Source organism: Equus quagga, chromosome 12 (assembly GCF_021613505.1).
Source record: "Equus quagga isolate Etosha38 chromosome 12, UCLA_HA_Equagga_1.0, whole genome shotgun sequence".
Classification (NCBI taxonomy): Eukaryota; Metazoa; Chordata; class Mammalia; order Perissodactyla; family Equidae; genus Equus; species Equus quagga.
In genome coordinates this window covers 99,044,473-99,071,935 of record NC_060278.1, presented here as the reverse complement: position 1 = coordinate 99,071,935, position 27,463 = coordinate 99,044,473, and the positions used below count along the sequence as shown (strand labels likewise).

At 55.1% G+C, this 27,463-nt stretch overlaps 1 protein-coding gene across 2 annotated transcripts in view; it reads left to right on the top strand.

The window, feature by feature from the left end:
• The window catches only part of PREX1 (phosphatidylinositol-3,4,5-trisphosphate dependent Rac exchange factor 1), a 182,677-nt gene that overhangs the window by 69,693 nt on the left and 85,521 nt on the right, over window positions 1-27,463 (top strand). Inside the window, exons 2-5 of one of the 2 annotated variants that reach the window (XM_046679427.1) lie at window positions 3,766-3,837; window positions 7,480-7,602; window positions 17,796-17,900; window positions 24,394-24,495. In XM_046679427.1, the coding sequence (XP_046535383.1) occupies window positions 3,766-3,837; window positions 7,480-7,602; window positions 17,796-17,900; window positions 24,394-24,495 (402 nt within the window). Of the gene's footprint in view, window positions 1-3,765; window positions 3,838-7,479; window positions 7,603-17,795; window positions 17,901-24,393; window positions 24,496-26,578; window positions 26,597-27,463 lie in introns of those variants that run through there. The other variant, XM_046679428.1, reaches the window with a different exon arrangement.

The window sequence follows — 27,463 nt, the reverse complement described above, 5'->3', positions numbered from 1 at the left end:
AACCGGGACAGGAAGCTGCAATCTGGGCCAGCCGGGCTGCCCTCCCGGCTTCCTGCCCTTGCGGCTGTGCTGGCCAGGCCACCTTTGTCTCCTGGCAGGCGGGGTGCTGCGGCTGGACTTCCCGGCAGTGTCCCAGGCCCGGTGAAAGCAGCCTCTAGGATGTCCTGCCCTCGCCCCGTTGTCCTTTAAGAGGAAAGGTCAGCAGGCTTCAAAGTGACAAATTGGGGCTCCTGCCATGTTTCAGGCACCACTCCAGGCCCTGGGGATACAGCTGGGAACAGGAGAGGAAGGTCCTGCCCTGATGGGGCTTCCATGCACTTTATCCTGTCACATTCTGAAAGGTAGGACAGTAGTACTGTGTACCCATATTCGAGAATAGCAAACTGAGACTCAGAGAGGCTAATGCACTTTCCTGAGGTCACACGGCAGGAAAGAGGAGGATCTCTGGTTTAAACCCAAACCATCAGTTTCCTAACCTGGCCGCTGTTGTTGGACTGGGATAGAGGTGTTGTCCCAGCCTTGTTCCCTTCTGATCCTGGCCTTTCCCTTGGGAGCTAGTGTAGACCGCTTAACCTCAGTCTCTCCCTCTGTCAAATGGGCTCTTAATGCAAGATGGGAAGCGCATGGAGACAAGAAGGGCCTCTTGGAGGAGGTGACATTTGAGCTAAGGCCTGATGGGTGAGAAGGAGCTGGCCCAGGGCAGAGCTGGGGGAGCGTGTCCTCCTGGTAGGAGGAGCCTGTGCAAAGGTCTGAGGCAGGAATGTGTCTGGCGGGTGGAAGGAATAGAGAGAACGAAGGTGTGGCTGCAGGTTATTGAGATGCGGGGTGATGGGGTGATGGAATGCTGGAGCGCGAGGTCAGAGAAATTACCTGGGACCAGGTCATGGGCGCCTACGGGCTGGGGAAGGGTTTGGATTTTTTTTGAGTGAGTGGGAAGCCTTGAAGAGTCTGATGAACAACTTTAAAAGGATCCTTCTGGCTGTGTGTGTGGAGAAAGGACTTTTGGGGGGTAGGGGGGTCAGGGAGGTGACTCTGTTAGCCCAGGCAGGAGGTGATGGTGGCTTGGACCAGGCGAGGTGGCCGTGGAGGGAGGAGAAGTGGCTAGACTTTTAACACATGTTGAAGGTGAGGCTCCTCGCGTTCAGTGGTGGACGGAAATGGGGGGTCAGAGAAACGGGGGTTGAGGACGATGGGGGCGGTTTGGCTAGAGCCCTGGGAAGGCAGAGCTGTTGATCAGCCTGGGAGAAGCTCAGTGGTGTGGGTGTGGAGGGACGATCAGGAACCGGGGTTTGGATGCCCAGGCGGAGTTGTCAAGATCCAGATAAGAGCCTGGATTTTAGGGGAGGAGGCCTGGCTGGGGTACAAACTGGAGCTGAGGGGCCGGGTCGAGATCGTCCTGCGGCGAGTGTGGACAGAGGCAAGGCCACCTTGCTGCGTGTCCTCAGCTTTGCTCTCTGTGACCTGCCATGTGGAGCGCCACGGTGCCACCGCCTAGGAGACCCGAGACTGCGTGTGGCCGGCACCGTGACAGCCGTGGACATCCCTCAGGTGATGGGAAGGGATCCGACAGCCATCTGTTGGGAGTCAGACTCCCCTCTGCCCTCCTTGCCCCTGTGCTGACTTCCCTCCATCCCGGCAGTCCTTTCATTGCCCCCCGCGTGGAGCTCTCCCCGGATGAGCACAGTTGCGTGAGATGCGCTCTTAGTTAGCCTGCAGCCGGCACCGTGTGCTCCCCCAGGCCCTGCTCCAAGAGCCCCCATGCTGTCATCAGCCGTGGCAAAGAGGGCCACAGACAGGCCACCACAGCTCCTTGTGGCCCTGTGGCTGTGACAGGACCGTGAAGTCTCCATGTGGGTGTTGCCAGGTCCACCTGGAGCCAAGTCCTGGAGTCGGGCACACCGGCTGGAGTTTGCTGTGCGCAGCTGGCCCTGGTCTCCCTCCGGAACCATCTCCATCCCCTTCCTGCCCCACGTCCCTTCTGCCCCCTCGGCCCATCCGCAGCCGTCTCAGGGGCCCTTCCTCTGCCTGCTCTGTCCCGCCCTCCAGGGCCAGGCCGCCCTCATACCTTGTCAGCACGGCTGCACCCCTCCACTCTGGTCCCCGCTTCCATGCTGGAGCCCTGAGATGCAGCTCCTCACAAAGACACAGGGCCCTTTTGCCAACATTTAAAAACTGGGAGACTTTGCTTAAAAAATCCTGATTCCTGGCTTCTCGGCCCCCAAAAACCCCGAAAACCCATAACATCTGGGAATACTGGCCTACTGCCTTCCCACCTGGCCACGCTTTGGGGTCGAACAGCTGTCCCCCTTCAGTGAGCGTGTGCTGCCCATCCCCCACAGTCCCCGCCAACCCTTCCTGTATCGCCTGTCACTTCACAGAGGGGAGAAATGATTTCTCTGTTTGAGCCCCTGGAAAGAGAGGCAGAACAGCTGGTCCATCCATATGGTAGGATCCTGAATGGCCTTAAGAAAAGAATGAGGAGGCCGACCTGGTGGCATAGTGGTTAACTTCATGTGCTCTGCTTTGGCGGCCTGGGGTTTGCGAGTTGGATCCTGGGCCTGGACCTAGCACATCATCCGCCTGCAGCTCATCAAGCTACGCTGTGGAGGTGTCTCCCGTGCAAAATAGAGGAAGATTGGCAACAGATGTTAGCTCAGGGCCAGTCTTCCTCACCAAAAAAGAAGAGAAAAAAAGGGATGCTCCCTGTAGAATGATATAGAGAGATCCCTAAGCTATATTAAGTGGAAAAAGCAGATGCAGTGCATCCTGTGCTGTCTTTCGGTGTGTAAAAAGGGGAAAAAATAAGAATATTTTTATATGTATGTAGAGTCACGTGCCACATAATGACCTTTCAGCCAACAGTGGACCGCATGTATGACTGTGGTCCCGTAAGATCAGTACCATGTAACCTAGGTGTGTAGTAGGCCGTGCCTTCGAGGTTTGCGTAGGTCCACTCTGTGACGTTCACACAACGACGAAATTGCCTCACCACACGTTTCTCAGAACGTGTCCCCAACGTTAAGTGACGCATGGCTGTATATGTACATATACATTTGTGTGTTTGTTTTTTCCAGCTTTATTAGATGTAATTGACATATAACACTGTGTATGTTTAAGGGGTACAAGGTGTTGATTTCGTACACTTATATATTGCAAAATGATGACCCCCGTATGCACCTTTCAAATATGTAATACGATGTTACTAGCTGTCCTCGCTTGCTGTACATTAGATCCCCAGAACTTACTCATCTTGTGCCTGGAAGCTCATACCCCTTGGCCAGTGTGTGTGTGTGTGTGTGTTGGTTTTCGCGTAAGCATCCTCTGGAAGGACACACAAGAAACCAGTAGCTGTGGTTCCCAGGGGGCTGGGGAGGGACTTGATGGATGGGGCCCGGGATATGGGAGGGAGACTTTTTATATTTTTGACTTTTGAGCCATGTGAGTGTGTTACTATTTGGAAGTTAAATTAAAAAAGAAAAGAGAAGATGAATGTAGTCTGAGAGGGACGGGCTGACGCAGCAGGTGCGAGCATGTCTCCTCGAGGGCGGGGCCTGGGGTCGATCTCTGCACGGGGCCGGGGTCACAGATGCTCAGCAGCATCTGTTGACTGAGAGGCAGTAGGTTTCTCCTAACTCCCAGCCCGTGTCCCCAGACTGTCGTACCTCCCGGATCCTAGCTGGCGTTTGACCTTGTGACCCTTCTCTCGGGCCGTCCCCGGGAGACCAGAGACGTGGATGCTCACCTCTCGCTGCTTCCCTCCTCCAGGCATTCCTGCATCGCATCCGGCAGAACGTGACGGACGCCGTGGAGAAGGGCCTCACGGAGGAGAATGTCAAGGTGTGGATGCTTGGGCTGGCCCCCTCCAGGCTGTCCCTCTGGCCGTGGGCCTTGGTCCTTGCGGGGCGATGCTCAGAGGGTGCAGGGCGGAGGGCACACTCGCCCGCTGGCCACTGGCTCTGCCCTCCCGCAGCTTGCCCCCCGCCTCTGTCCTGTGAGCAAACTGTGCTCCGTGGGCGTCAGGAGAACTTGGCCTCAGGCCCCCGCTTCCCCACTGAAGACTTTCTCTCCTTGCTCACCATGGCCCTCCTGTCCTCCAGCCTCCTCGGGCCAGGCCCCCTGGCCTGGAGCCAGTGGAAAATCCCTTCTCGGGTGCCCCTGGGGGCTGGCGGCTCCCAGCCAGCCGCCCCGCTGGCAGCCCAGCCCTGCCTGCCCTGGGCACTGAGCGTCGGGCAGGGCGGGTGAGTGATGGGGTCGGGCTTCGTCTTGGCCGTGGCTCTGGGGAGTTTCAGCAGGACATCAATAGGCCTTCTGTGTGCACGCTGGAGGCCCCCAGCGCTCCCCTTCTTGGGCTGGCTTTCCCGTGTGACCTCACTCTCTGGGAAGCCACCTTCAGTCCTTGGGGCTCCAAGGTCCCGACTCTAGGGTAGAGGGGGAGATGGGGAGGGGGCGGGCGGGTCAGAGGTGCCCAGCATGTACAGCACACAAAGGACTTGGTCACACAGGACGTCCCCCCACATGTCCTGGTTAATCTGGACAGTGTTCTTGCATGTTGACAATTCTCTGAACCCAGTTTTTTGGAGAAGAAAGCTGAGGCTTAGAGAAGTAAAGAGACCTGCTCAGGGTCACTGCGTGGCTGGTCCCTGGTAGCCCTGGGATAGAAGCTTTTATGCATTCATTCATTCACTCATTCAGCAAATATTTACTGATCAGCCACTGTTTATTACATCTATTTTTTACAATCCATTTATTACAATTTAAAAATTATTTATTATAATTTTAAATTGTAATTTATTACAGTTTTCAAAATATTCCGTTTTTTATGACATATAACTCACATACAGTGGAGGGTGCAATCTTAAGTACAGGCTTCTCTGCACCCCCTCCCCAAAGATGACCACTAACTTCTAGAAGCATCCATTAGCTCTGCGTGGTCTTGAACTTTATGTAAGTGAGCTCTTTTGTGTCTGCACCTTTTGCTCACTGTATTCCTGTGAGATTTGCCCATGTTGTTGTGTGTAGCTGTGATTCATTCTTTTTCATTGCTGTGTAGTATTCCATAGCATGAATGTACCACAATTTACTCATCCATTCTCCTTTGGATGGATGTTTGAGTTATTTCCAGTTTTTGGCTATTATGACCATCCTTGTATATGTCTCAGTGGACACACGCTCTCATTCCTTTTGGATGTACACTCAGGACACAAGTACTTTGAAATTTTATGGCCTTTCCTTGAAGTCACTGTAACGGTAGGATCTTTGTGTCTGTGTCTTTAACATAAGTAGATTCAACTATGTGAACTGGACAAAATGAGAGAGAGGAAAAGAACCACATGAACAGTGTAGGGGATTTTTCCAGCCCCTTCACATGAGGAGTGTCCTCAAGGCAACGCCCAGGGGGAAGCGGGTCCCTGGCCCTCATAGCCTGCAGCAGTTGAGAGGTGATCTCCAGCCCCTCCGGCCCCCTGCCCGCCCTCAGGCCGGCTCCCTCCGCAGACTGGTGCATTCCCAGGGGCCATGGGGTCGGTCTTCCTTGCTTCAGGTCTTGACTCATATGTCACCCTCTCAGGGTGGCTGTCTCTGGCCTCTGTTTAAATTTGCAGACTTCTCCTCCTGCCCCACCCTGGGACACCTTCCTGTTTTGTTTCTGTCTTTCGTGCTTCTTACCACCCAGAAGACCATAGTTATCTGTTTGCTGTCTGTCCCCTTCCACTAGAATGTCACCTTCATGGGGACAGGGACTTGCCTGTTCCTGCTGTGTCCCCAGGGCCTCTAACAGTGCCTGGCACACAGTGGGTGCTCAGTAAATACCTGCTGAAGGAATGAATGTAAGAGACGCAGAAGGAAGGCTGGTGCCCCGGCTGTGAGCCGGGGGCGTGGGTGGCAGAGGGGCTCCTCACCGGCTTCATTTACCATGTTTTGACTTTTGGACCACCTGACTGCCTTTTTCAAAATTAAATTAAAAATGCACCTGTTAAAAAGAAAAAAAAGACGGAAAAAGGGATTTGTGCAGTTCACAGCGGCCTAAAGTAAATGGAGGTCCCTGTGGTCTCCCTCCCAGAGGCCCTTCCAGCTCCCGGCTCCTGTCCTGTCCATGCAGCGTCTGCTTCTGCCGGCACGGACGGGAGCGGCCTTTCTGTCTGTTATTTTACACAAACGGCCCCTGCTGGAGTCCTGTTTGGCACCATGACCCCCTCCCCACTTAACACCTTATGTCAAGAATCATTCCAGGGGTCCATGTCCACACATACAGATCTGCAGCTTCTTCTTCAGCATGTGGAATTTATTTAATTGTAATCAGTCCAGTTTAACTATTTGACGAGTCCTCATTAATGGACACTTGGCTTTTTTCCAGTCTTTTGCTACTGCCAGTGAGGGTGTGGGATATGCTCTTGGCCATCCACCCCGTTCTCAAACCGGCACAGTTGCCACTGGGGGCTGGTCATTCGTGGCTGGGGGGCCGTCCTGTGTGTTGTAGGATGTTTAGCAGCATCCCTGGCCTCTCCTTTTGAGACGCCAGTAGTGTCCTTTTCCTCTGATTTATGACAGCCAGAAATGTCCCCAGACATTGGCAGATGTACCCTGGGATGCAGAATGGCCCCTGGTTGGAAACAACTGATTGAAAGATTAAATTCTAAAATGTGGAATTTCTGGGTCTGATTGTATGTGCGTTTCAGACTTGACAGGATCATACGGGGAAACGGGCGCCCTTAGACGGTGTTCGTGAGTTTAAACAGCATATTGGGAACGTGCAACCCTACTGTATTTCTTCTACCACATCATTTTGATGGGTGCATGGAAGTGCCCTCGTTATTTTGAAAATCTTAGAATTGGACAGCCCAGCTATGTCAGGCCACGGCAAAGACTGTGGTGAAGCTCTTAATATATGACTCTGCACGCTGAGTGTGAAGCGCAGCTCTGCTGATTGCCGGACTGCGTGGCCTTGAGAATGATAGTTATTTTTATTTCTTTTTTGGTGACGAAGACTGGCCCTGAGCTAACACTTATTGCCAATCTTCCTCTATTTTATGTGGGATGCCTGCCTCAGCATGGCTTGATGAGCGGTGCTAGGTCCACACCCAGGATCCGAACCTGCGAACCCCAGGCCGCCGATGTGGAGTGCACGAACTTAACCACTACGCCCCCAGGCCGGCCCCATTAATTGTTTTTTGAGCGTCCGTTCTTCATCTCTGAGTGGGGGATAATGGTATTTTCTACCCCATGGAGTTGCAGGGGGGATTAGGTGGCATAAATGCACGTGATGTTCTCAGCACGGGATCAGGCGTTCACCCTGCTCGGTAAGGCTGGCCCTGCTTCTGTTGCCATCACCGTTTTTATTAGCGGTGCTCTGGCTCCCTTGTGTGAAGGTGCGTGTTCCACTTCACCCTCACCTGGGCTGGGGATTGTGTGTGTGTTTGTGCTTGATTTTGCTCCCCTTCACGGCCCGGTTAATGCTGTCCTTGGCCTCGCTTTTCCTCGCAGATCCTCTTCTCGAACATCGAGGACATCCTGGAGGTGCATAAGGACTTCCTGGCTGCCTTGGAGTACTGCTTACACCCGGAGCCTCAGTCTCAGCATGAACTCGGGAACGTTTTCTTAAAATTTGTGAGTGCTAAGCCCCGCCCCGGTCAGCACCTGCAGCTTTTGGGACCTGGGCTTCTCCCCAGGCCCCACTCCGGCCACGCTCAGCCAGCTTCCTCTGTGGGCCTGTCTGGAGGGGGACAGGCAGGAGGCAGGCGGCCCAGCCTCGGCCCCCGGGAACAGTGGGAAGGGGCTCGGGCCGAGCAGACTGGAGGGTATTTAATTGGCTCTCCCTCCCCCCAACATCACATAGAGCATGGTCCCTTCTCCCCAGAGCTCCTTGCTGAATGACCTTGTCCTGGGGCTCCCGTGACCTCTTGGCCTGCTGGGGCCCCTCTGCTGCAGAGTGACCAACAGGGCAGCCAGCGGCCGAGAGGCTGGACTTGGGTCCGACAGGCCTGCTTTAGGTCCTAGCTCTGCCACCCGCTGGCCAGGAAGGGGGTCTGCCCCTTGGGTGCCTGCCCGCACTGCTGGTCAGGGCAGCTGACGCTCGATGTGATGGCCTCTCTCTGCCCAAGTGGCTTGGCATTGTGGGGGCAGTGGGGGAAGAGGGTGGGGAATGCCACCCACACGAGGCCCTGCTCTTCTGTGCCCTCTCCTTCTGTGCCTGCCGGGCCCTCCTCAGGGAGGAAAACCCGCACTGGCCTCGCGGGCTGCTTCCCCCTCTGACCCTTGGTTTCCTCCTCTGCCTGAGCAGTAGGAATAAGCATGCCTCCCTCCGTGGGTTGATGGGAAGACCCCGAGATGCGAAGCAGCGACGTGTGTAGGTAGAGCGTGGTTCTCAGCCGGGGTGCTCTTGTCCCCAGGGGCCATTTGTCCATGTCCAGAGACACTTTTGGTTGTCACAACTCCGGGAAGTCCTGCTGACTTCCAGTGGAGGCCAGTGATGCCACTAAATATCCTATAATGCATGTAACGGCCCCCATACATTGACTTATCCAGCTTCCAGTGGCAGGGGTGCCGAGACCTGGAAGCCCTGGGGTTAAGTAAGTACTTGGTCCACATTAGTGCTGCTTTTGGTCATTGTCATCCTCACATCTTGATGGTCAGAGGGTAGAACGACAGAGCGCAGGGCGGCTCTGCCCTCAGGGCCTTACGGCCTGCAGAGTGACCGTCTCCTGCTGTGTGAGGAGGGTGGTGCCCTGGCCCGGCTGCCCGGCTGCTCATGGGCTGTGGTGCTCTCGGCAGGTTGTCTTAGCTTGTCTGTACCTTGGTGTGCTCACCTGTAAAATGGATAGGAAGCTAGACCTGGCCCATGGCCTTGTTGAGGACTGTGTGAGATGGTAGGAGGAGAGTGCCTGGGACAGGCCCGGCATACCGTGAGGGCTCCATGAATGCTGGATGTCATCTTTCTGTTCACATAGTCACTGTTCTTCAATGCTTGAAGTAAGGTGCACATGAGATCAGGATGGGGCCCTGGGGAGATGGGCACAGAGGGAGGGCACCGAGCAGAGGAGAGATGGGGTCTGCTGTGGGTTTAAAGGGCCTTTGGCTGCTGCGAGGGAGAGCAGACTGCGAAGGGGGTGGGGGACGGGAGAGCAGGAGGAGGTCACTGCCGTCCTAGATGGTGGCACCAGGAGCAGGTGGCAGCAGTGAGGTGGTGAGAAGGGACCAGTGGCATCGTGGTTCTGAAAACATGTCTTAACTAGGAAAATAAAAAGAATCGAAGTCTTCCCTTCGGGCTCAAAGGAAAGGGTGAGTCCTCGTTTCTCTGCAGCCAGGCTGCTTGGGTTCAAATCCCTGTTCCACCACTGACTAGCTGGGTGACCTTGGGCAAGTCACTCCACCTCTCTGGGCCTCAGTCTCCAAGTCTCTAAAACGGGGGTGAGGACGGTACCTGCCGTGCGGTGCTGTTGTGAGGATGAGGGGTGTTAATGCGGATGAAGGCCTTGGGGCCGGCCCGTTGCTGAGCCCATGCCACGGGGTGTCGGTGTGCGCATTGTTCCGGCTGGGCACTCGGGAGGGCTTCAGGGAGGAGGTGGCATGATTGGGGTGGCGTCCAAGCTTAGGGTGGGATAGTTCATACTTGAGCCAGAGCAGGGAAGGGGTTCTCAAGGTGCGTTGTCCACTTCCCAATAAACCCGGGCCCCCTGGTCCTCTGACCTCTGCCTGAGCCACAGAGGTGTGGTGAGCAGGTTGAACTGGTTGGTCAGTGAGGGTCTCTGGATCCTGAGCCCAACGCGGGCTCCCCCCACTCCATGCAGGATCCCTAACTCGCTTGGAGGTGCAGGGTCGGCTGGAGGAAGGAAGGCAGGGGGAGGTCAGGGCCCCGGGGGCGACCTCTCTTCCATATGCTCTCCTTCTGTGCTGCCCGGACCCTCCTCTTGCCGCCTCATCAGACTGGGCGTCGACGAGGACAGTGGCCTGCTGTCAGGGCCTGGTGCCCCGGCTGCAAGTTCAGGCCTCTGTGGAAGTTGTCCCGGTTCGGGGTATCCTCCCAGCCCAGCGTGTATCCTGCCTGCCCCAGAGGTCGGGCGCCTCATCCCTGTGCTGCTCCCAGCGCTGTGACCCTGGGAGGAGGACCACGCCGTCTGCCTCAGTTTCTCTTCTGTAAAACAGGCGGGTGGGTTGAGAGGATTCGCAGGAGCAGCAGCGCCCGGCTCGTTCACAGCTGCTCAGGAAGTGTCCGCCTGGTTGTGCTGTGTACATGTTTGTTCCTGTGACCCAGTGGGGCCCGTGGCTGCGACACAAGGACAAGGGGCTGAGGCTCTGATGAAAACGAAGGGTTTCGGAGACCCTGTTCTGCCCTCAGCCGCCAGAGGCATCATTCTGGTGTCTTCACTCCTCTTCCCGCTTCCCTGGAATAAATCCTGACCCCCTGCCGGACCCCAGAGTCCTGGACCCTCAGCCCACCCCGGCCACACTGGCCACCTCGCTGCCCTGGAACCGGCCTCTCCTGGACCGTGTCCCCCAGACCTCCCTGTGCCTCCTTGAAATCTTGACGGAACAGCCCCTTCTCCCAGAACCCTTTCCTGCCTGCCCTGTTTGACACTGTCATGCTGTCCGCCCTGTCACACCCTGACTTCCTTCTTCTCTGCGGCCCTTGTCGCCATCTGACTTAGTGGAGGTTTGGCTTCCTTTTTGTTTGTGACCGCCCCCCCCGAATATCAGTGACACGAGGGCAGGGACGCTGGCACATTCTCTGCTTTCTCCCTGCCTCCAGACCGGAGTCCAGCCCTGAGCCGACCCCACAGGCCAGCACACCGAGGGGAAGGTTGAACCCAAGGTTGTGAGCGTGCGGGTGGCAGAGCCAGGTCAGAGCCCCCACCCCTCCGTGGCCAGGCCAGCGCTCTTAGACTTCATTGATTTACGCACTGTGTTATCATTTTTGCTGGGTACGGGTACCCCTTGCTTTAATCTTTTAAAAAGTAGATTTGTTTATAAACCTATTTAAAAAGGGAAATTTGCACTGTCATTGGAAATGGAAAACGAGCATCACTTGTTACAGATGGAAGCGCGATAGTACGTAAAACCAACGCGATGGAAACCCACCTGTGGCACCCGGGCCGCCTGGAGCCCCCGCCCACTGCGTCTGCGCCTGTGGCCTGCCCTCAGTTAGATCACAGGGGAGATTAGAGTGTCAGACGGTGTTAGTGTCACATCACGCCTACGAGACCCTCCTCGGGGTAATTGGAACAATTGAAAAAGGAGCCTGCTTTCTCAGTGTGTGATTCAGTGTTTTTAATTTAAAACCATTGTTTCAATTTAAAATTTAAAGTTTGAAATCCTCACCTTCTTTCCCCTGTGCCATGGAGGATGGCCCTGAATTCCCTTTAAAAGCAGCCTCTGCCCCAGGTGGGGTTTCTGGAAGCTGCAGATTTGCATGCAGGTGGCCGCCCGCTTGTACCCACCTGCAGCTGATCCCACGGGGAGGAACCCTGGAGCTGGGGTGCTCTTCGGGTCACCCCGAATTGCAGTGAGGGGGCGAGCTTTACACCACGGTTCCTGGGGAGGGACTCCCTGAGCCGTGGCCGCTGCTGTCCCCCTGGGGCTCTGCGTGGCTCACCACAGTGTCCGCCGCGCCCCTCCCCGGCTCGGTCGCTCCCTGCCGGGGCTGAGGCAGCAGGGCGGTGAGGTAGTTACTGGGGATGGAGCTCTGGTGACAGGGTCTCCGTGAGAGGAAGGGGACCCAGACCCAGTGGGGGGCCCTGGCTTACAGAGCAGCCACCGGGTGCTGCCCCAGTCAGTGGACAGCAGGAGAATCCCTCACCCCCTCACCCCAAAACCCAACCACGAAGTCCTGAGGTGATCACAGACCAGCCCGGAGTGAACTTTCTCTCTGTGCTGGGCACTCACTGTTCCACGTGCATTACAAATATTGATCCATGAAACCTTCACCACCACCTGTGACAGTGTGTACTGTTACTATGCCCGCTGACAAATGAGGAAACTGAGGCCCAGAGAGGGTAAGTCATATCACAAGCTTACACAGCCGGTGAGTGTCAGAGCCGGGGTTTGAGCGGATGTCGTCTGGCACCAGCGCTTGTGTTTTTGCCATCTTACGTGATAGGTCTCCTGAAACACATGCTAAGCCCCTCTGGGGTGCCAGGCACCATGCTCGGCCCTGAGGATGCCGGCTCAGTGGGACAGGCTTGCTCCCTGCTGCCGGGAGGGGCAGAGGCGAGGGAGTGAACATAGGAGGCCGTTTCCGAAGGCGACGCGGGACTCGAGGAATATGAAGTGCGGATGTGACGCGGTGGGGTGGGGGGCTCCATTCGAGTTTCTGAAATCGGGAAGTCAGGGGCCGAGTGGCCAGATTCAGCAAAGAAGACCCAGGACAGCTGAGGGGGTTGGGATTCCAGGAAAACGACAAATAACGTTTTAGTATAAGTATGTCTCGTGCAGTCTTTGGGACATACTTACACTGAGAAATCCATTGTTTATCTGAAACGGGAACCCAAGCGAGTGCCTTGTGTTTTATCTGGCATCCCTGCGCAGGGAAGGCCCCGGCGGCGGCGAGGTGGTGCCGTGGAGCCATCTTGGGGGGGTATGCCAGGTGGGGGAGGAGGGCGAGGGCAGAGGCCCTGGAAGGGGAGCAGCTTGGACGCTGGAGGGAAGCGGGGCTGGGTCGGGGAGCAGAGTGAGTGGCGGAGGGAGTTCAGCTCGTGGCGGGCCGGACCCCGTAGGTGTTGAGCAGGGCAGCACTGCGTGGCCTGAGTTCTGCGTTCACCCCTTCCCGAAGCTGTGTGCGTAGGTGGATGAGGTCGAGGAAGCCCTCGAAAACGTGAGACCGATCCTCGCGGGCAGCTCCCTCCCTGCGCTGAGTCTCAGCCTTTTTGGGTGTGAAGTGAGTGGTTTCGAGCAGATGGTCTCCGTGGAGCCGGTGTCAGCCCTGGGTCCTGCGGACGGCAGCCGTCGCCTCTGACAGTCCTCGGGCCCTCCCTGGGGGCTTGACCCTCTCCCCCAGCGGTTCCAGCTGGCAGCCATCCACCTCTCCTCCTTCGCAGCCCAGACCCGCAGCCGCACATTCGCCGCCCGCCACATCTGTGTGCGCACAACTGTTTGTCTAATTCTTTCTGGCAAAACCATCAAAGCCCGTGTGGGGCCCCGAGGACAAGAGGGAACGCTTAAACTCCTAGCTGTCAGAAGCAGCGCTGCCATATTTCAGGCTCCCGGGCCCGAGACGCAGCCGGGGTGGGCTCCGCGGAGGGACTGGGAGTCATGGAACCGGGCATGGCTTTGGAGAGGAGGCATTGCCGTTTGCTCAGTTCACCCTCTCCGAGCCTCGTGCCTCGGTCCCCTGCCCTTTTCGCAGGCTAAAGGGGAGGAGGACACTGCTGGGTGTGTCAGAGAGGGGGCTCGGGTGAGGAATGACCAGCCTGTGGTGATCTTTCTTACCGCTTCCGCTCCTCTCCTGCATCGGTGGTGGACATCGCTGGTCCGTCACAGCGCTCTGCCGCTGTGCTCCCGGGGTCCTGAATTCTCAGCAGCGTTCCAGCCGGCACCGAGCACTGCCTGGTGATTGGCTTGGTGTGTGGGGACAGACAGCTTTGTCTCTGCCTTCTGTCCCTACCCTTCATCGGACAGATGGAGGTGGACAGGGAGACCCTATTACCTCCCCCGAGTTGGGTCCGGGTCTTCATTTTCTTCCCATTTTCAGAGTGTGCAGGTACTAGTACTGTCTTCACTGCAAGCAACAAAAACACCAACTCAAACAGGCTGGAACAAACAAACAAAAGAGACTTTATGGTTCATACTAATGAGCCGTAAGTGAAGTGTTCAGGAGTGATTGGCTTCAGGCATAGCTGGATCCAGGACCCCATATGGTGTTTTCGGGACTTGGTATTTTTCTGTCTCTTGGCTCTGCTTTCCTTTGTATTGGCTTCGTTCTTGAGGGGTGAGGGGGTGGTTGCCTCACGTGGTGACAAAGGTGGCTCTCAGCAGTTCCAGGCTGACACTGCCAGCTCAGCAACAACAGTTCAAAGAGGGCTTCTCTTCACAATGATTCTAGCACGCGTCCTTGAGGGCTGTCATGGGTCCAGCTTGGGTCACAGGGCCACTGTTGGCAGGACAGGGAGCTCTTGCATTGGTTTGGTCTAGGGTGAGTGGAGTGGGGTCAGTAAGCTCGGAGTGTAGGAGGCAGGTCCCCAGGGGAATAATTGGGGGCCGTGACCAGAACAAGGGGGAACGGATGCTGGGTGAGTAAAACAACAGATGTTCCAGTGAAGAGCTGATGCTGCGGATGTAGGGGGCCAGGCTTGCCTGGGTAGAAGCAGGGGGCTGGTTTGAGGGGCGGTGGGCACCTCTCAGTTCCTCCCTCTGCTTTCTTGCTTTCATTGATCAAACAGTCATGATGGCTGCTCTCTCCCAGGGACGTCAGTCCCCACTGACACCCCAGCACTGACCTCAGCAGGTGCAAAGGCACTCACAGCCTAGAGGGAGAGGGGAGAGATGGACAGCGCCTGAATGACAAGTGAGGCAGACCAGGGGGCAGTGGGGCAAGGCCCCCCAGCTCAAAATCTGCCTGTTGCCTTCCCCTGGTGGCCCTCCCCGGACCAGAGTCCACTCAGCTCCCTCCTCACTCTGCCTTTCTCTTTTCTTGCCATTAAAACCTACCCATCCACTGCCCTACCTCGTCATGGACGAATTCACCGGTGGAATATGAATTTGCTGACGTCTTGGTGATGGTAATAATAGCATCGGCATCAATAGCAGCTAATAATAGTAGCTGTTAGTTAACGAGCACTACTGTGTGCTGTTTTAAGCACTTACTGTGAATCCCAACAACCTTACGTGGGGAGGTGATTGTTGGCTGTAATTTATGGACAAGGACGCAGAGGCCCTGAAAGATTACATGCCTTGCCCCAGGTCACAGGGCTGGCGATCTGGGCAGTGGGGCTGTGCACCTGGGTGGTCTGGCCGCAGAGGTGCGCCTGCAGCTGCAAGGACGATGCTGCTAGTGGTCCGTGGGGGTCAGCATGGTGGTGGCTGGTGTCTTGTCTCAGGGCGGCTCCGAGGGCGGGGTCTGCAGGCCCAGGCAAGCCCAGGCTCTCGGCCGGCCGCAGGGGGCTGCTTTTCGAGAGCTCCTTACGTGTGGTCAGGACCTCCTGCTGTCACTCAGGTGCCCAGCCCTCCGCAGCCCTGCAGCCCTTCTCTGCAGGAGCAGCCCAGGCCCTGGCCGGTTCCTGTCCCCTGCACAGGACAGGTCCTCTCCCTCACATCTTTTATCTGGGCCCGGGTCCACACTTCTCCTTATCCGTCTCCATTGGCCTTGATGGTCTCCTAGGCTCATTGGAGACACGTGGAAACAGAAATAGCTCTGCTCGGGGGCTGCTGGGGTGCCCTCTCCCCCTTTCCTGCCCCCATGTGGACGTGTGTGGTGGCGTCTCAGGGGGCTCGCTGCTGACCCTGCGCTTTCTCTGGGCCTGCTGACGCTGGTGGTGTTTGGCGCAGGTGGCTTGTGCTTTGTGACGCTCAGACCGCTTGGGGTTCCTTGGAGGGCGCGTCAGGGCCCTTTGTCCCGTGTGTGTAAATGTGTGTACGCTTTGGTTAACCGTGAAACTGCTTCGGTATTTTTCCCTCTTGATTCATGTTTGTTGATTGTGTTTGTGGCTAATGTTTTGAGAGTATTTTGAAATATTATGAAGTGTTCATTGTGCTGCTCACTTTACTGACATTATCTAAGCCTCCAGCCGAACACTTAGTGGGGTCAGCTGTTGTGTCCATTTCGTGGATGAGGAAACCGAGGCCTCGGGAGGGGAAACTGCTTGCCCCAGGCCACCCCCTGCTTAGGGACTCAGAGCTGGGTTCCCGCCAGGCGGTTGGTTTTAAGTCCCTCTGTGCACTTTTCGTCATTATCTACGGTCCCCTCAGAGCTTGGTTGTGCGTTTGTGGCTTGAGATTTGTACCCTGTGTTTTTGCCCCCACTCCCGTCCCCACCCCCTGCGATGACCTTGAGCTGGACGTCGGCAGGGGGTTAGAGAGCCAAGTCCTGGGTCTGCCCCTTCACCGGTGTGAGACTGCTTTTCCCGTGTGTGAGTGGGTCGAACACGGCCATGCTGTGTGGGGTTATTGAGGGAGGCAGTGTCCCCTCGTTCCGGGGCTCAGCGTGTGGCCTGTCCTGAGTGCCCTCAGTGCACTCTCCGTGTCGGCCGGCGGCTCTGGCTGTGGGCACTTTGCCACTCAGGGCGTCTGCCCGGAAGGTGCCCACGGAGCCCGGTGAGCCGGGCGGGTTGAGGTGCTTACTGATTCTGAAAGCCGTCCCCGCCTCTTCGGTTTCCTCTTTCCTGCGGCCACCCCGCGGCAGGATGCTGGGGGGCTGGTCTGGAGACAAGACGAGCTCCTGCTTTGCAGACCCCCTCTTCCTTCCTTCGCTGCTGGGGTCTCCTGCCCACCCCCTGCCCCAGGCCCAGGCCCCTCAGCCCTTCCTCCCCGGGGGCCTTGCCAGGACATCCTTGTTTGGGTTGGCGGGTTGGGAGGTGGTGTTCCGCGAGCCGTTGGAACCGAGAATGCTCAGCGAGAGCTTCCTGCTAAGAAGGCCCCTGTCTCTTCCAGTCCCAGAAACCCTGCCTGAGGGTTGCAGACCTGGTGACCCGCGGGCAACCTCTAGGTGGGAAAGGGGCCAGCTTTGGGCTCAGGGGCATCTGGAGGTCAACAGAGCTGTCCCCTTGCCTCAGGACTGGCATTGCCGAGTGGCGGTGACCAGAGATCTACTTGTTCCTCCAAATTCCTGAGGCTTCTTTGGCCTCCTGGTTCATGTGCACACGGTGGATGTGCAGAGTCCGTTCCTTTAGCAAGGAGTCTTTGAGGGCCTACTGTGTGCTAGGTCGTGTGCTAGGATTTGGGGAAACCTCAGTGAACAAGACAGACGTGGTTGCTGCCTTCAGGGAGCTGGCTGCCAAGTGGGAAAAGACAGATGATAAAGAATAATGCAGATAATTCCAGATTGTGAGAACACCACAAAGACAATGAAGACAGGTGGGGGGTGATAGAGAACACCTGGTGGCTACTGAAGCTAGGGTAGCACAGGTGTCATTTGAGGAGGTAGCATTTGAGTTGAGACCTGAATGGTGGGAGTAGCCAGGCCTGGGGAAAGACTGTTCCAGGTAGAGGGAAGCAGTAAGTGCAAAGGCCCTGAGGTAGGAACTGTCCAATTCAAGTGGCAGATAGAAGGCCAGTGGGATGAGGTCAGAGAAAGGCAGGGTCACATTATCTGGCCCTGGAAGGTCCCAATAAAGTATTGGATTCTGTTCCTAGTGTAGTAGAATACATTGGAGGGTTTTAGGCAGGGGTGTGGCACAATCTGACTTGTGTTTTAATAGTAAAGTTGGATGTTTATTGAGCACTTACTGCATGCTGACCCGTCATGTTTTAACTCACTGAATCCTCATAACAACCCTGTGAGTTAGGGACTCTTATTAACTCCACCTTACAGATGAGGAAACTGAGGCCCAGAGAGGTCAGGTAACTTGCCCAAGTTCACAGCTGGAAATGCAGAGCCAGCGTTCAAGCCCAGGCCTCTCGGCTTGAGTCTGTGCACTTGACCCTGGGCCCTGCTGCCTCCCTTAAGCTCACTCAGGCCGCTGGATGCAGAACTGGGGCAAGGAGGCCGGGAGGCCTGTGGCAAGCGGGAGCCCTGAACCCGCCCTGCCATGTGGTCTCCAGGGGGCTGGGGGAGCCTTTCCCCCCAGGCCTGCTGGCCCAGCCATCTGCACCTCTCGGGGCTCCCACCTTCCCGCCCTGACCTGTCTCCCATGGGCTCTGTCCTTGTCTTGCAGAAGGACAAGTTCTGCGTCTACGAGGAGTACTGCAGCAACCACGAGAAGGCCCTGCGGCTGCTGGTGGAGCTGAACAAGATCCCCACGGTGCGCGCCTTCCTGTTGGTAAGTCTGCCCTCTCCCCATCCCTGCTTCAGCCTCGCGACTCCCTGGGCACCAGCGAGCTCCCTGCTGACACTCTCATGCCCACCAGGCCGCCCCATCCCTTCCTCAGCCCGGGGAAGCAGGGATTGCCAGCGTCTTCTGTAAACGGCCTGACAGTGGCTCTTGTTGGTTTTGTGCGTCTACAGTCTCTGTCACAATGACTCAACTCCGCTCTTGTGGCGTGGAAGCAGCCATAAGTAATATGTAAGGGAGTGAGCAGGCTGTGTTCCAGGAAAACTTTACTTACAAAAACAGGCAGAGGGCTAGGTTTGGCCCTAAGGTCGAGTTTGCCAATTCTTCGTCTGAAGTCGTGATCCTAATAGGAGTGGTAGAAATAGTAGTAATAAGTGTATTGTTAGGATTGTTTAATTATAAGTGAAAGAAAATCCAGTTAAAATTGGTTTTAAGCCAAAAAAAAAAAAAAAAGAATTTATCAGTTCACTTTTCTGGGAAGTTTGAGACCTGAGAGGCCTTCAGGCACAGCAGCATCTGGGTGTTGAAATGATGTCATCAGGAACATGTCTCTTGGCTCTGCTTTTGTCCACCTTGGCAGGCTCTACGCAAGTGATGGCAACATGGCCTCCAGCAGCTCCCCTTAGACCTCTCCCAGCCGAGCAACCGCAGGAAAGAGAGCTCCTCTTCCCCAGTAGTTAGAGTAGAAATCCTGGGTCTGAGGCTTGTTAGCGCAGCTTGGCAAAGACCTTATCCCTGAACCCGCTGCTGTAGAAGAGGGATTGCTTGGTGCTCTGATCGGTCACTTCTGGACCTGGAGGGCGGGGTCAGCTCCACCCATCCGCCGGGCCTGAGGGTGGGGTGGGTCCCCAGAGGACAGTTGGTTTGCACTTGTGCAAGTAAGTGGGGAGTGGACGTTTGTCAGGCAGGACAGCGACGTCCGTGATGGTCTTCCCTGCACTTGCAGCGAGCTTCGCTTGTGCGCGGAACGGCTTCTCCTTGGTGAGTCCTTGGAGCTTGAGCAGCTGCTCTCCGTGGTGTGTGAGTTGAGATACACATTTGTCTGCTCTGCAGACATCCCCAAAATAGTAGTTTAAATGTGATAGACATATATTTCTCTCTCACATTAACAACGTGGATGCAGACAGTCTGGGGCTGGTGGAGGGGCTCTGGTGTCTGGGGCCAAGGCCCTGGGATGTGCCCTCCTCGACGTGGCCTGAGGTGACCTCTCTCCACCTGCACGGTCCAGGCAGTGATGCAGGCGGGTGGGAGGGAGGCCTGCCCCTCTGCTTGTGAGGGCAGCAGCTGTACACATCTCTTCTGCTCACACCCTGTTGGCCAGAGCTGAGTCACATGACCACACCTGGCTGCAAGGGACGCTGGGAAATGTAGTCTTTATTCTGGGCAGCTGTGTGCCCAGACGAAGATCTGGCTGTGGAAGAATTTATTAGGGGCACCTCATAGCCTTTGCCACGGGTGAGTTTAATTACTCCAAAGTCTTAAGTGACTTTCTAAGAGTATATGCTTGAAAATCGATTGAGCGTCCTCTGGGTTCGAACCCTGGTCTTTCATCTGTAAATCCCCTGCTCGTTCACTCAGAGGCCAACGCCCCCGGCCTGTTTTGTTTCCCAGCAGGGCATCCAGAATTCAGCCCACAGAAGCAGAGCACTCAACTGGCGTAGCATAAGGAGGGTTAACCGTGTGCCTGGAGAGCTAAACTGTATAATAAAATTCTTAATTGTACTTTTCCCTAATGCACAGACTCCAACAAAGTATTTCCAGAATTTCGTTTCAAGTTTGTGTTTTCTTCGCTAGTGGGTTCTCCTGCTTGGCCCGACCCCGGCGAGCCTCTGTGGACGGGCACGTGGGCCGACTGCTTTCCCCCTTCGTCTTGTGTCTTAAGTGTGCAGGGCGGGTGCCTCCGCCGCTGGGATCTGCGTCTTTGCATGTCCAGTTCTGCGCTTGTATTCATGAGAGTCTGGGCAGAAAGCAGGGATCGAGCCGCAGGGCGGATGACAGGCATGCGGCCACGTTTCTGTGATGGACCACTCTGCACCGCTCGGCGATGTCACCCAGCCCCTGGCTCCCTGCCGGGGCCCCACCCTCCAGAGGCGTCCCCTTGGGCTCAGCTGGGTCTTGGGAAGCAGGTAGATGCCAGCCAGGTGTCTGCAGGGCTGTGAGAGGGGAAGGGCTCCTGTTTTTCATTTCTTCCTTCCTGCCTCTCCTGTTGTCTTCCTGCTGGCCAAGCTGCGATTTTCTGGGCAGCAGCTGGGCTGGGCCGGAGTGAGCAGGGGGAGGACGTGTGGGGACACACCGTCTGTCTCCCTGCTTGCTGGCGTCTCCCAGCTTTTGGCCGCTTGCAAAAGAGGCACTGGGGACAGACAGAATCTGGCTCTCCATTCATGATGTGCTGGGCACTAGCTGAGAGATGGGCTTCATTCTGTGCCTCAGTTTTCCTGTCTGTAAATTGGGGATAATATATTCATTCAGCAGGTTCTTACTGAGCACCTGTCTAATGTGGTAGGATCATTCTAAGTAATGGGGACACACCCGTGATCAAGGCAAGGAAAGTCCTTGCTCTCACGGAGCAGCCATTCTAGTCGGGGAGACTTACATGATATGTCACGTGGCATTAAGTTTTCTGCAGGAAATAAAGTACGTTAAGGATGACAGAATGTTTTGAGGGAGTTAGGGTGGTGACTGCTATTTTTAGATTGGTCTTTGGGAAAACTGTGTCTTAGGTGATGTTTAAGCAGAGACCTGGATAAAGTAAGAGAGAGAGGCGAGGGGTATCTGGGGGGAGAGCATTCCAGGTAGAGGAATTGCAAGTGCAAAGGCCCTGAGGTCCAAGCATGTTTGAGGAACAGCAAGAAGGCCGGGGTGGGGCAAGAGAGCGTGAGAGTGAGAGTGGAAGGAGATGAGATCAGAAAGAAGGAAGGAAAGGGGTGTTTAGACAATGGAAGGGATCTCAGGTCTTTAAAAAGCCTTTTACTGCAGTACAACATGCACGCAGTGAATGCGCTCGCAGCATGATGTGTACCCCGTGGGACCACCGCCGGGATCAAGAGTTGGAACATTTCATGACTCCAGAAGGTTCCCTTGTGTTCTGTCCTGGTCACGCCCCCTCTGCGTGGGCAGAGGTAACCTCTGTGCCAGTTTCCCTCACCAGAAGCTGGTTTTGCCTATTCCAGAATTTTACACGAGTGGAATCGTACGGGATGCTTTTGTGTCTGCTCAGCATGCTGTCTGGGACGCGTCCACGTTGGAGCATGTGGCAGTGCTTTCAGTAGAATATTCCGTCTTACTTGGAGTGGGATGGGAGCCATGGGAGGGCTTTGAGCGGAGGAATGACTTGAACTAATTTGCATTTTCAAAGGCTCCCCTGGGCTGTGAGGGGGGAGCTAGGAGACCAGAGTGGGGGCTCAGTGTAAGTTTCCTGCGGCTGCTGAAACAGTTACCACCAGCTGGGGGGAGCTTAAAACAGCAGAATGGCTGCTCTCCCAGGTCTGGAGGCCGGGAACCTGAAGTCAAGGTGTCAGGAGGGCCTCGCTCCCTCCGAAGGCTCCGAAGGCTCCGGATCCTGCCTTTCCTCGTGCAGCTGCTGGTGGCCCGAGGTGTTGCTTGGCTTGCGGAAGCATCACTCCAGTCTCTTCCCCCTCCTCACGGCTTCTTCTCTTGTCCCCTCCTCTTATAAGGATACGAGCCAGTTGGTTTAGGGTCCCCCCTAATCCAGTATAGTATGACCTCATCTTAACAAATTATGTCTTTAAAGACCCTATTTGCAAAGAGACTCACATTCTGAGATTCTGGGTGGCATGGCATTTTGGAGGACACTGTTCAACCCGGTCCAGGGCTGCTGCAGTGGTCCAGGCAGGAGATGGTGGTGCTGAGGATGGGGCGGTGGTGGCGTGAGAGGTGGTTGGGTTCACAGAGAGTTTGAGGGGCCAGCTGACATGTTTTGCCAGACGAGTTGGCTTTGGGGTATAAATGAACAAACGAGAGGAGTCCAAGGTGACTCCAGGGTTTTGGACCCAAACAACTGGAAGAATGGAATTTCCCAAGATGGTCAAGGCTGGGGTAGGAGCAGAAATGAGAGGTAAACAAAAAAATCCCACTTTGGTATGTGCGGTTTCAGAGGCCTGCTGGTCATCCAGGTGGGGGTTTGGGTGTAGAGTCAGAGATTTGAGTCTGGAGTTTAGGGCAGGGAGGGGCCAGGCTAAAGAGAAAAATCTGAGCGTTTTCAGCTTAAGGATGGATGAAGTCTGGATGAGATCAGCCAGGACAGAAAGGGGGACCCAGGACAGCGCAGGGGCAGCCTGCAGTTAGGAGGGTAGGAAGACATGAGGCTGACACCTCCCCTGAATCAACTCTGTGAATTAGGAGAGTTTAAAGAAGAATTCTCAGAGGTTTTTCTTATAATGCCTGGAGTGTAATCAGAGGACAGTGATGGTGGCTCTGCATGTGTTTGCTTTTTATTTTTATTTTTTTTAATGAAAATAAGGTGAAACAACAATCGAGGGCGTGTGTTTGGGGAGAAGAGTAGTTGGTGGCTGTGACAGTTGTGTGAAAACTCCTTGATCCTGGACCAAGAGAGGCCCTTCTCCTGCCAAACCCTGGGGTCTTCTGGAAAGCATGCCCTCACTCCCAGGCTCCCCCTCTCTACCCACAGCTGATGTCACCAGGGCAGCTTGTGGGGAGTGCTGGCTCAGAGGACAAAGGCCTGAGTGTGAGCAATGTGGGGCCTGGCATCTCCCAGCTGCCATAGCCCTGATCCCCTGTCTGTGCCAGGGGTGGACAAGAGGGCAGGAGCCGTGCGGCTCCCTCCAGAGCAGGGACCCAGGGGCCTGGGTTCTGCTTCTCCAAGGAGATGGCCCGTTAAGATCCCTGAGAGGCAGTGGACATAGCTCTGAGACTGGGGCCATCTTTTCAGCGTGCTGTGCCACTTGGCCCATCTGGAATAGGGAGGTCATGGTCCATGCTTCCTTTAGGGCTGTGAGGATGAATTTTCTATGTAGGTGAACCTCCAGGCTCAGTGCCTAGCACGTGGTTAGCACAAGGTAAATGTTCTCTGGTCGTACTTGCACTTGAATATGACCAGAGAGAGTGTCTGCTTTGTCGGGCAGATCTCCAGAACGTGAGCTGTGCCCAGCACATAGTAAGTGCACAGTGTGTATTTGTAGAATGAATGAATGAATGAGTGAATGAATGATAGAATGGGAATCTCTTTTTCCAAGAGTTCTGTTTCATTGCCAGTCTTCTGGCATGGTATTGAAGAGGAAGCCTGAGACCTTTCACTGCTGGATGTGCTGGCAGTTTGTGTATTCATTAGTTCGTTCGTTAATTCATTCGTTCATTGGTGCTCACATTGGGCACAGTGAGCCCCAGCGACCCAGGACTGTGAGGGGCGTGGTGGGAGACCAGAGATGTTGATTTGGTACATTTCTTTCCTATGCGTGACTTTATATTTTACTGCAGGTATGTTCTCCAGAAACAGTGCCCGGTTTTGTTTTGTGCGTCTTTAAAAGCTTTATATAAATGATTTCATGCCACACATATCCTTTTGTTTTTCTTTTTCACTGAGAGCATGTTTTGAGGTCCGTCCGTGTTGCTGTGCATACCTTTCGTTCTCCCATTTTCACCACTGGGTAGTGTACCATTGTCTAAATCTGCTATGAACATACTTTGCCATTCTCCGGTTGATAGATATTTAGGTTGCTTCCCTTTTTTTGCTATTCCAAACAAGGCAGAGTTTTTTTTTTTTAAAGATTGGCACCTGAGCTAACATCTGTTGCGTTGCCAGTCTTTTTTTTTTTCTTCTTCTTCTCCCCAAGTCCCCCAGTACATAGTTGTATATTCTAGTTGTGAGTGCCTCTGGTTGTGCTGTCTGGGACGCTGCCTCAGCATGGCCTGATGAGTGGTGCCATGTCCCCGCCCAGGATCCAAACCGGTGAAACCCTGGGCTGCTCAAGTGGAGTGCACGAACTTAACCACTCGGCCACAGGGCCGCCTCCAAACATGGCAGAGTTTTGAGTGGCTGTGTTCCTGTGTCCCAGTGCATATGTGTTAAAGTTTCTGTAGACCAGGGGTTGGCAAACCTTTATGGGAAAAGCCAGATGGGAAATATTTAGGTTTTGTGACTAGAGGGTCTCTGTTAGGACTCATCAGCTCTGCCATTGTAGCTTGAGGCAGCCACAGACAATGTGTAAACAAATGGATGTGGCTGTCTTCCAATAAAACTTCAATTAAAAAATTAAAATTAAAAATTTAATTAAAAAAAACCAGGGCATAGACAGCATTTGACCCACAGGCCATAGTTTGCCATCCTCTGACCTGCGCTTTGTGCTGGGTTGTAGAATATCCACATTTCCATCTCTCCTAGCTGTTGCTAATTGCTTCCAAAGTGATCGTCTGTATCTGTGTTTTGAGTGCTTCCCATGTTATTTGAAGGTGGCCAGATCCCATCCTGGGCGAGTTTTCACGAAGGTCTCCTGTCCCTTTGCAGAGCTGCATGCTTCTGGGAGGCCGGAAGACCACGGACATCCCTCTGGAAGGCTACCTGCTGTCTCCGATTCAGAGGATCTGCAAGTACCCCCTCCTCCTCAAGGTGAGATGTTCCCCTGACTCCTCTCCCCGTATTCGAAGGGACAGAATACCCAGCTCTGCCTGGCTTAATCAAAGAATAAAACTTGTTGGTTCAAGTAACTAAGAAATCTCGGGGCAGCGTCGGCTTTGGGCCGGGCTGGAGCCTCACCGGCACCTGGCTTCTTTCTCCTTTGCTCAATTCTGCTTTCTGCCGCCTAGCTTTATTTCCAGCGTGGTAGCAGCTGGCTGTAGTTCCTCCGAGCTTACAGCCTCTCAAGTTCAAGGACAGTGGGAGCTATGACACCAGTCCTGAGAGTCACTCAGGCTTTGACCTTCTGTGGCTAGGAGAAGGTGATATTCTGAATGGTTTGGGCCCCGGTCCTGTGCTTTAACTTGACCCCATTACAGGAAGCCTTGCTGGCCCTGTTTGTCCTCCCCCATGTGCTTGGACCTGGCTTGATCCTTGACCCAATCCCTTTGAGCTGGGTAGTGTTGTGCTCTGACTGGCTGAGATATGCGCCAGTGACAGCGAGCAGGGCAGTGTTGTATTCTGATTGGCTGCGATCACAGTCAGGTGCTCCACCCCTGACCCAATCCATGTGAGCTGAGTAGTGTTGTGCTCTGATTGGCTGAGATATGCGCCAATAACAGTGAGCAGAGCAGTGTTGTATTCTGATTGGCCGAGATCACAGTCAGGAGCTCCACCCTGAACCAATCACTCTGAGCAAGCAAGTTCTGATTGGCACAGACTTGGGTCATGTGCTCAACCTCCAGCCAATCACTGGATCCCACAGGCCAGAAGTCCAGTGAGGGGCACAGAGGACCCCCTCATCAAAATCTGGGCCATTTGTGGAGGAGGGAGCCACACTGCAGCCATCCCCCACCTGCTGTCTCCTTCCCTGTCAGCCACTTTTGAGCTGGCCTTGGTCAGGCAGAGCAGGGCAAGACAGGGCTCATGTGGGGACCCAAGAAATCTTGATTCTCAGCTGCAGAGTCGGCTCCTGAGCGGATCCCCAGCTGGTTGGATGGCTCTGCCACCATCCGCTGCTCTCAGCCCAGGCTTTCAGCACTTGGAGGTGGCGCTGTTGGCCTGAGCCTGCCCTGGCTCCATCCTGAAGTTTTGCATCTGACAGCTGTTCCCTGGGGTCCCTGCTGGTGGATTTACTTGGCTGGTGGTGCCTCATTCACGCGCCTGCTCGCTGGGGCCACATGAACTGGAAGGGAGAGGGGAGGGGAAGACTTCTAGGGAATCCTTGAACTTGCCTTTCTGCTGGAGATGGTCTCGGAGCTGGCCTGACCCTCCCTGGGGTCATCAGCTCTGCCTCTGCACACAGGCCTTTCACACGTGCAGCTGTGTGTGGCGGGACCCAGCTCTGCCTGCGCCTCCCCTGGCCTGCTGCTGTTTATCCCTCTCAGGGATCGCGGAGGACCTTCAGCAGGTGTTCTGGCAGCAGTTTGATCCCCAGACAGGTGTTGGAAATGCCTGACATAGCTCAGCTCTTCGCCTTGGGCGGAAGACGCTCCAGGTGGCACTTGTAGATTGGTAACCTGCGGACTGAGTGGGACCTGCAGATGCCCTTCGTTGGATCTGTTTGGTGTGTTTTCCAAACTTGAACTAGTTGCCAGTATTTAAGAGGTAGTTTCTGGAGTGGTTTAGGGTGGGGATTGGCAGAGCTGTGGCCCGTGAGCCAGATCCGGCCCGCAGCCTGTTTTTGTACATCCCCTGAGCTAAGAATGGTGTTTACATTTTTTAAAGGGTTGTTAAAAAAAACCCCAAAAAACAAAGAAGAATCTGTGACAGAGACCGGGTGTGGCCAGCACGGCCTAAAATATTTACTATCTGGCCTTCAAAGAAAACATTTCCTCACCTAGAGTAGATGTGGGTTTGCTGAATTCTAGGTCTGCCATTTACTCGCTGTGTGTGATCTTGAGAAAGTCACTTCCCCGTGTCTCAGTTTCTCATCTGTACTACAGAGTTTGTGTTAATAGTACTGATGGGGTTGTTGTGATGATCAAACATTTATTTACTTAATTCTTACAGCAACTCGATGAGGTAGGCGCTGTGATCAGCTGGCAGCTGAGGCACAGAGAAAGGAAAGAGCCTGTTGAAGGCCACACCTTAGGTAAGCGGAGGAACCGTGATTTGAACCTGGGCCATCCATCTAGAGTTCCGCCCCTACCCATTATGCAACACTGCCTGTTGGGAATCACTTTGGGGAGTTAAGCTGCCAAAGCGTGTGGGTGTTGGGGATGCTGATCTTCTCAGTTCTGTAAGTGGGGTCTGGGAAGGTCAGTGGCCTTGAGTTTCGTGGCTTGGTGGCTGGTGTGCTCCTTCCTTCCTGGGTTCCAAAACCTTTTTTAACGTGTGACCCATTAGAGGAACCACCAGCTCTCACCCTAGAACCCAGCCGAGGGTCAGCTCTACTGTTAACCCTTTGTGTTTCTGGATCTTGGGAAGGTCTGGGGTCCCAGTGGGCACTGGAAGGGGCAGTTTCCGAAATGGATTTTACCAGCCAGAGGGGCTGGACTGTGTGTAGGGTGGACTCTAAGCTCTCGACGTGAGGCCCAGGCGTTTCTGAGGCCTGCTCAGCCCCAGGGGCCGCAGTTTGCTCTGGCTGGGTTCCTGGGCGCTGGAGTCCCAGGAGAACAGAGAGAGGGACGGAGCGGGCCGACAGCCGGGGGAGGGATGGCTCTCCGCAGGAAACAGTGACGAAGCCAGCTGTGGGTTCCCCTCCCCACCCGGTGGCCGTTTACACGCCCGTTTCCTTGGCCTCCAGCTGTGTTTACTGGGGGGCTCAGCCCTGGGGGAGCAGCCGCAGGGCCTCAGATTCCTGTGGGGACCGGCCACGCTCCCCGCCTGACAGACTGCTCAGTGTCCCAGCCTTTGGCACCCACAGCTGGAACGTTTGCATCAGAGAACAGCTGGGCTGAGGGAGCTCTTCGTACCCGCCCGAGTTCCTCCTTTCTGTCACATTTTCCAGTGGATTTTA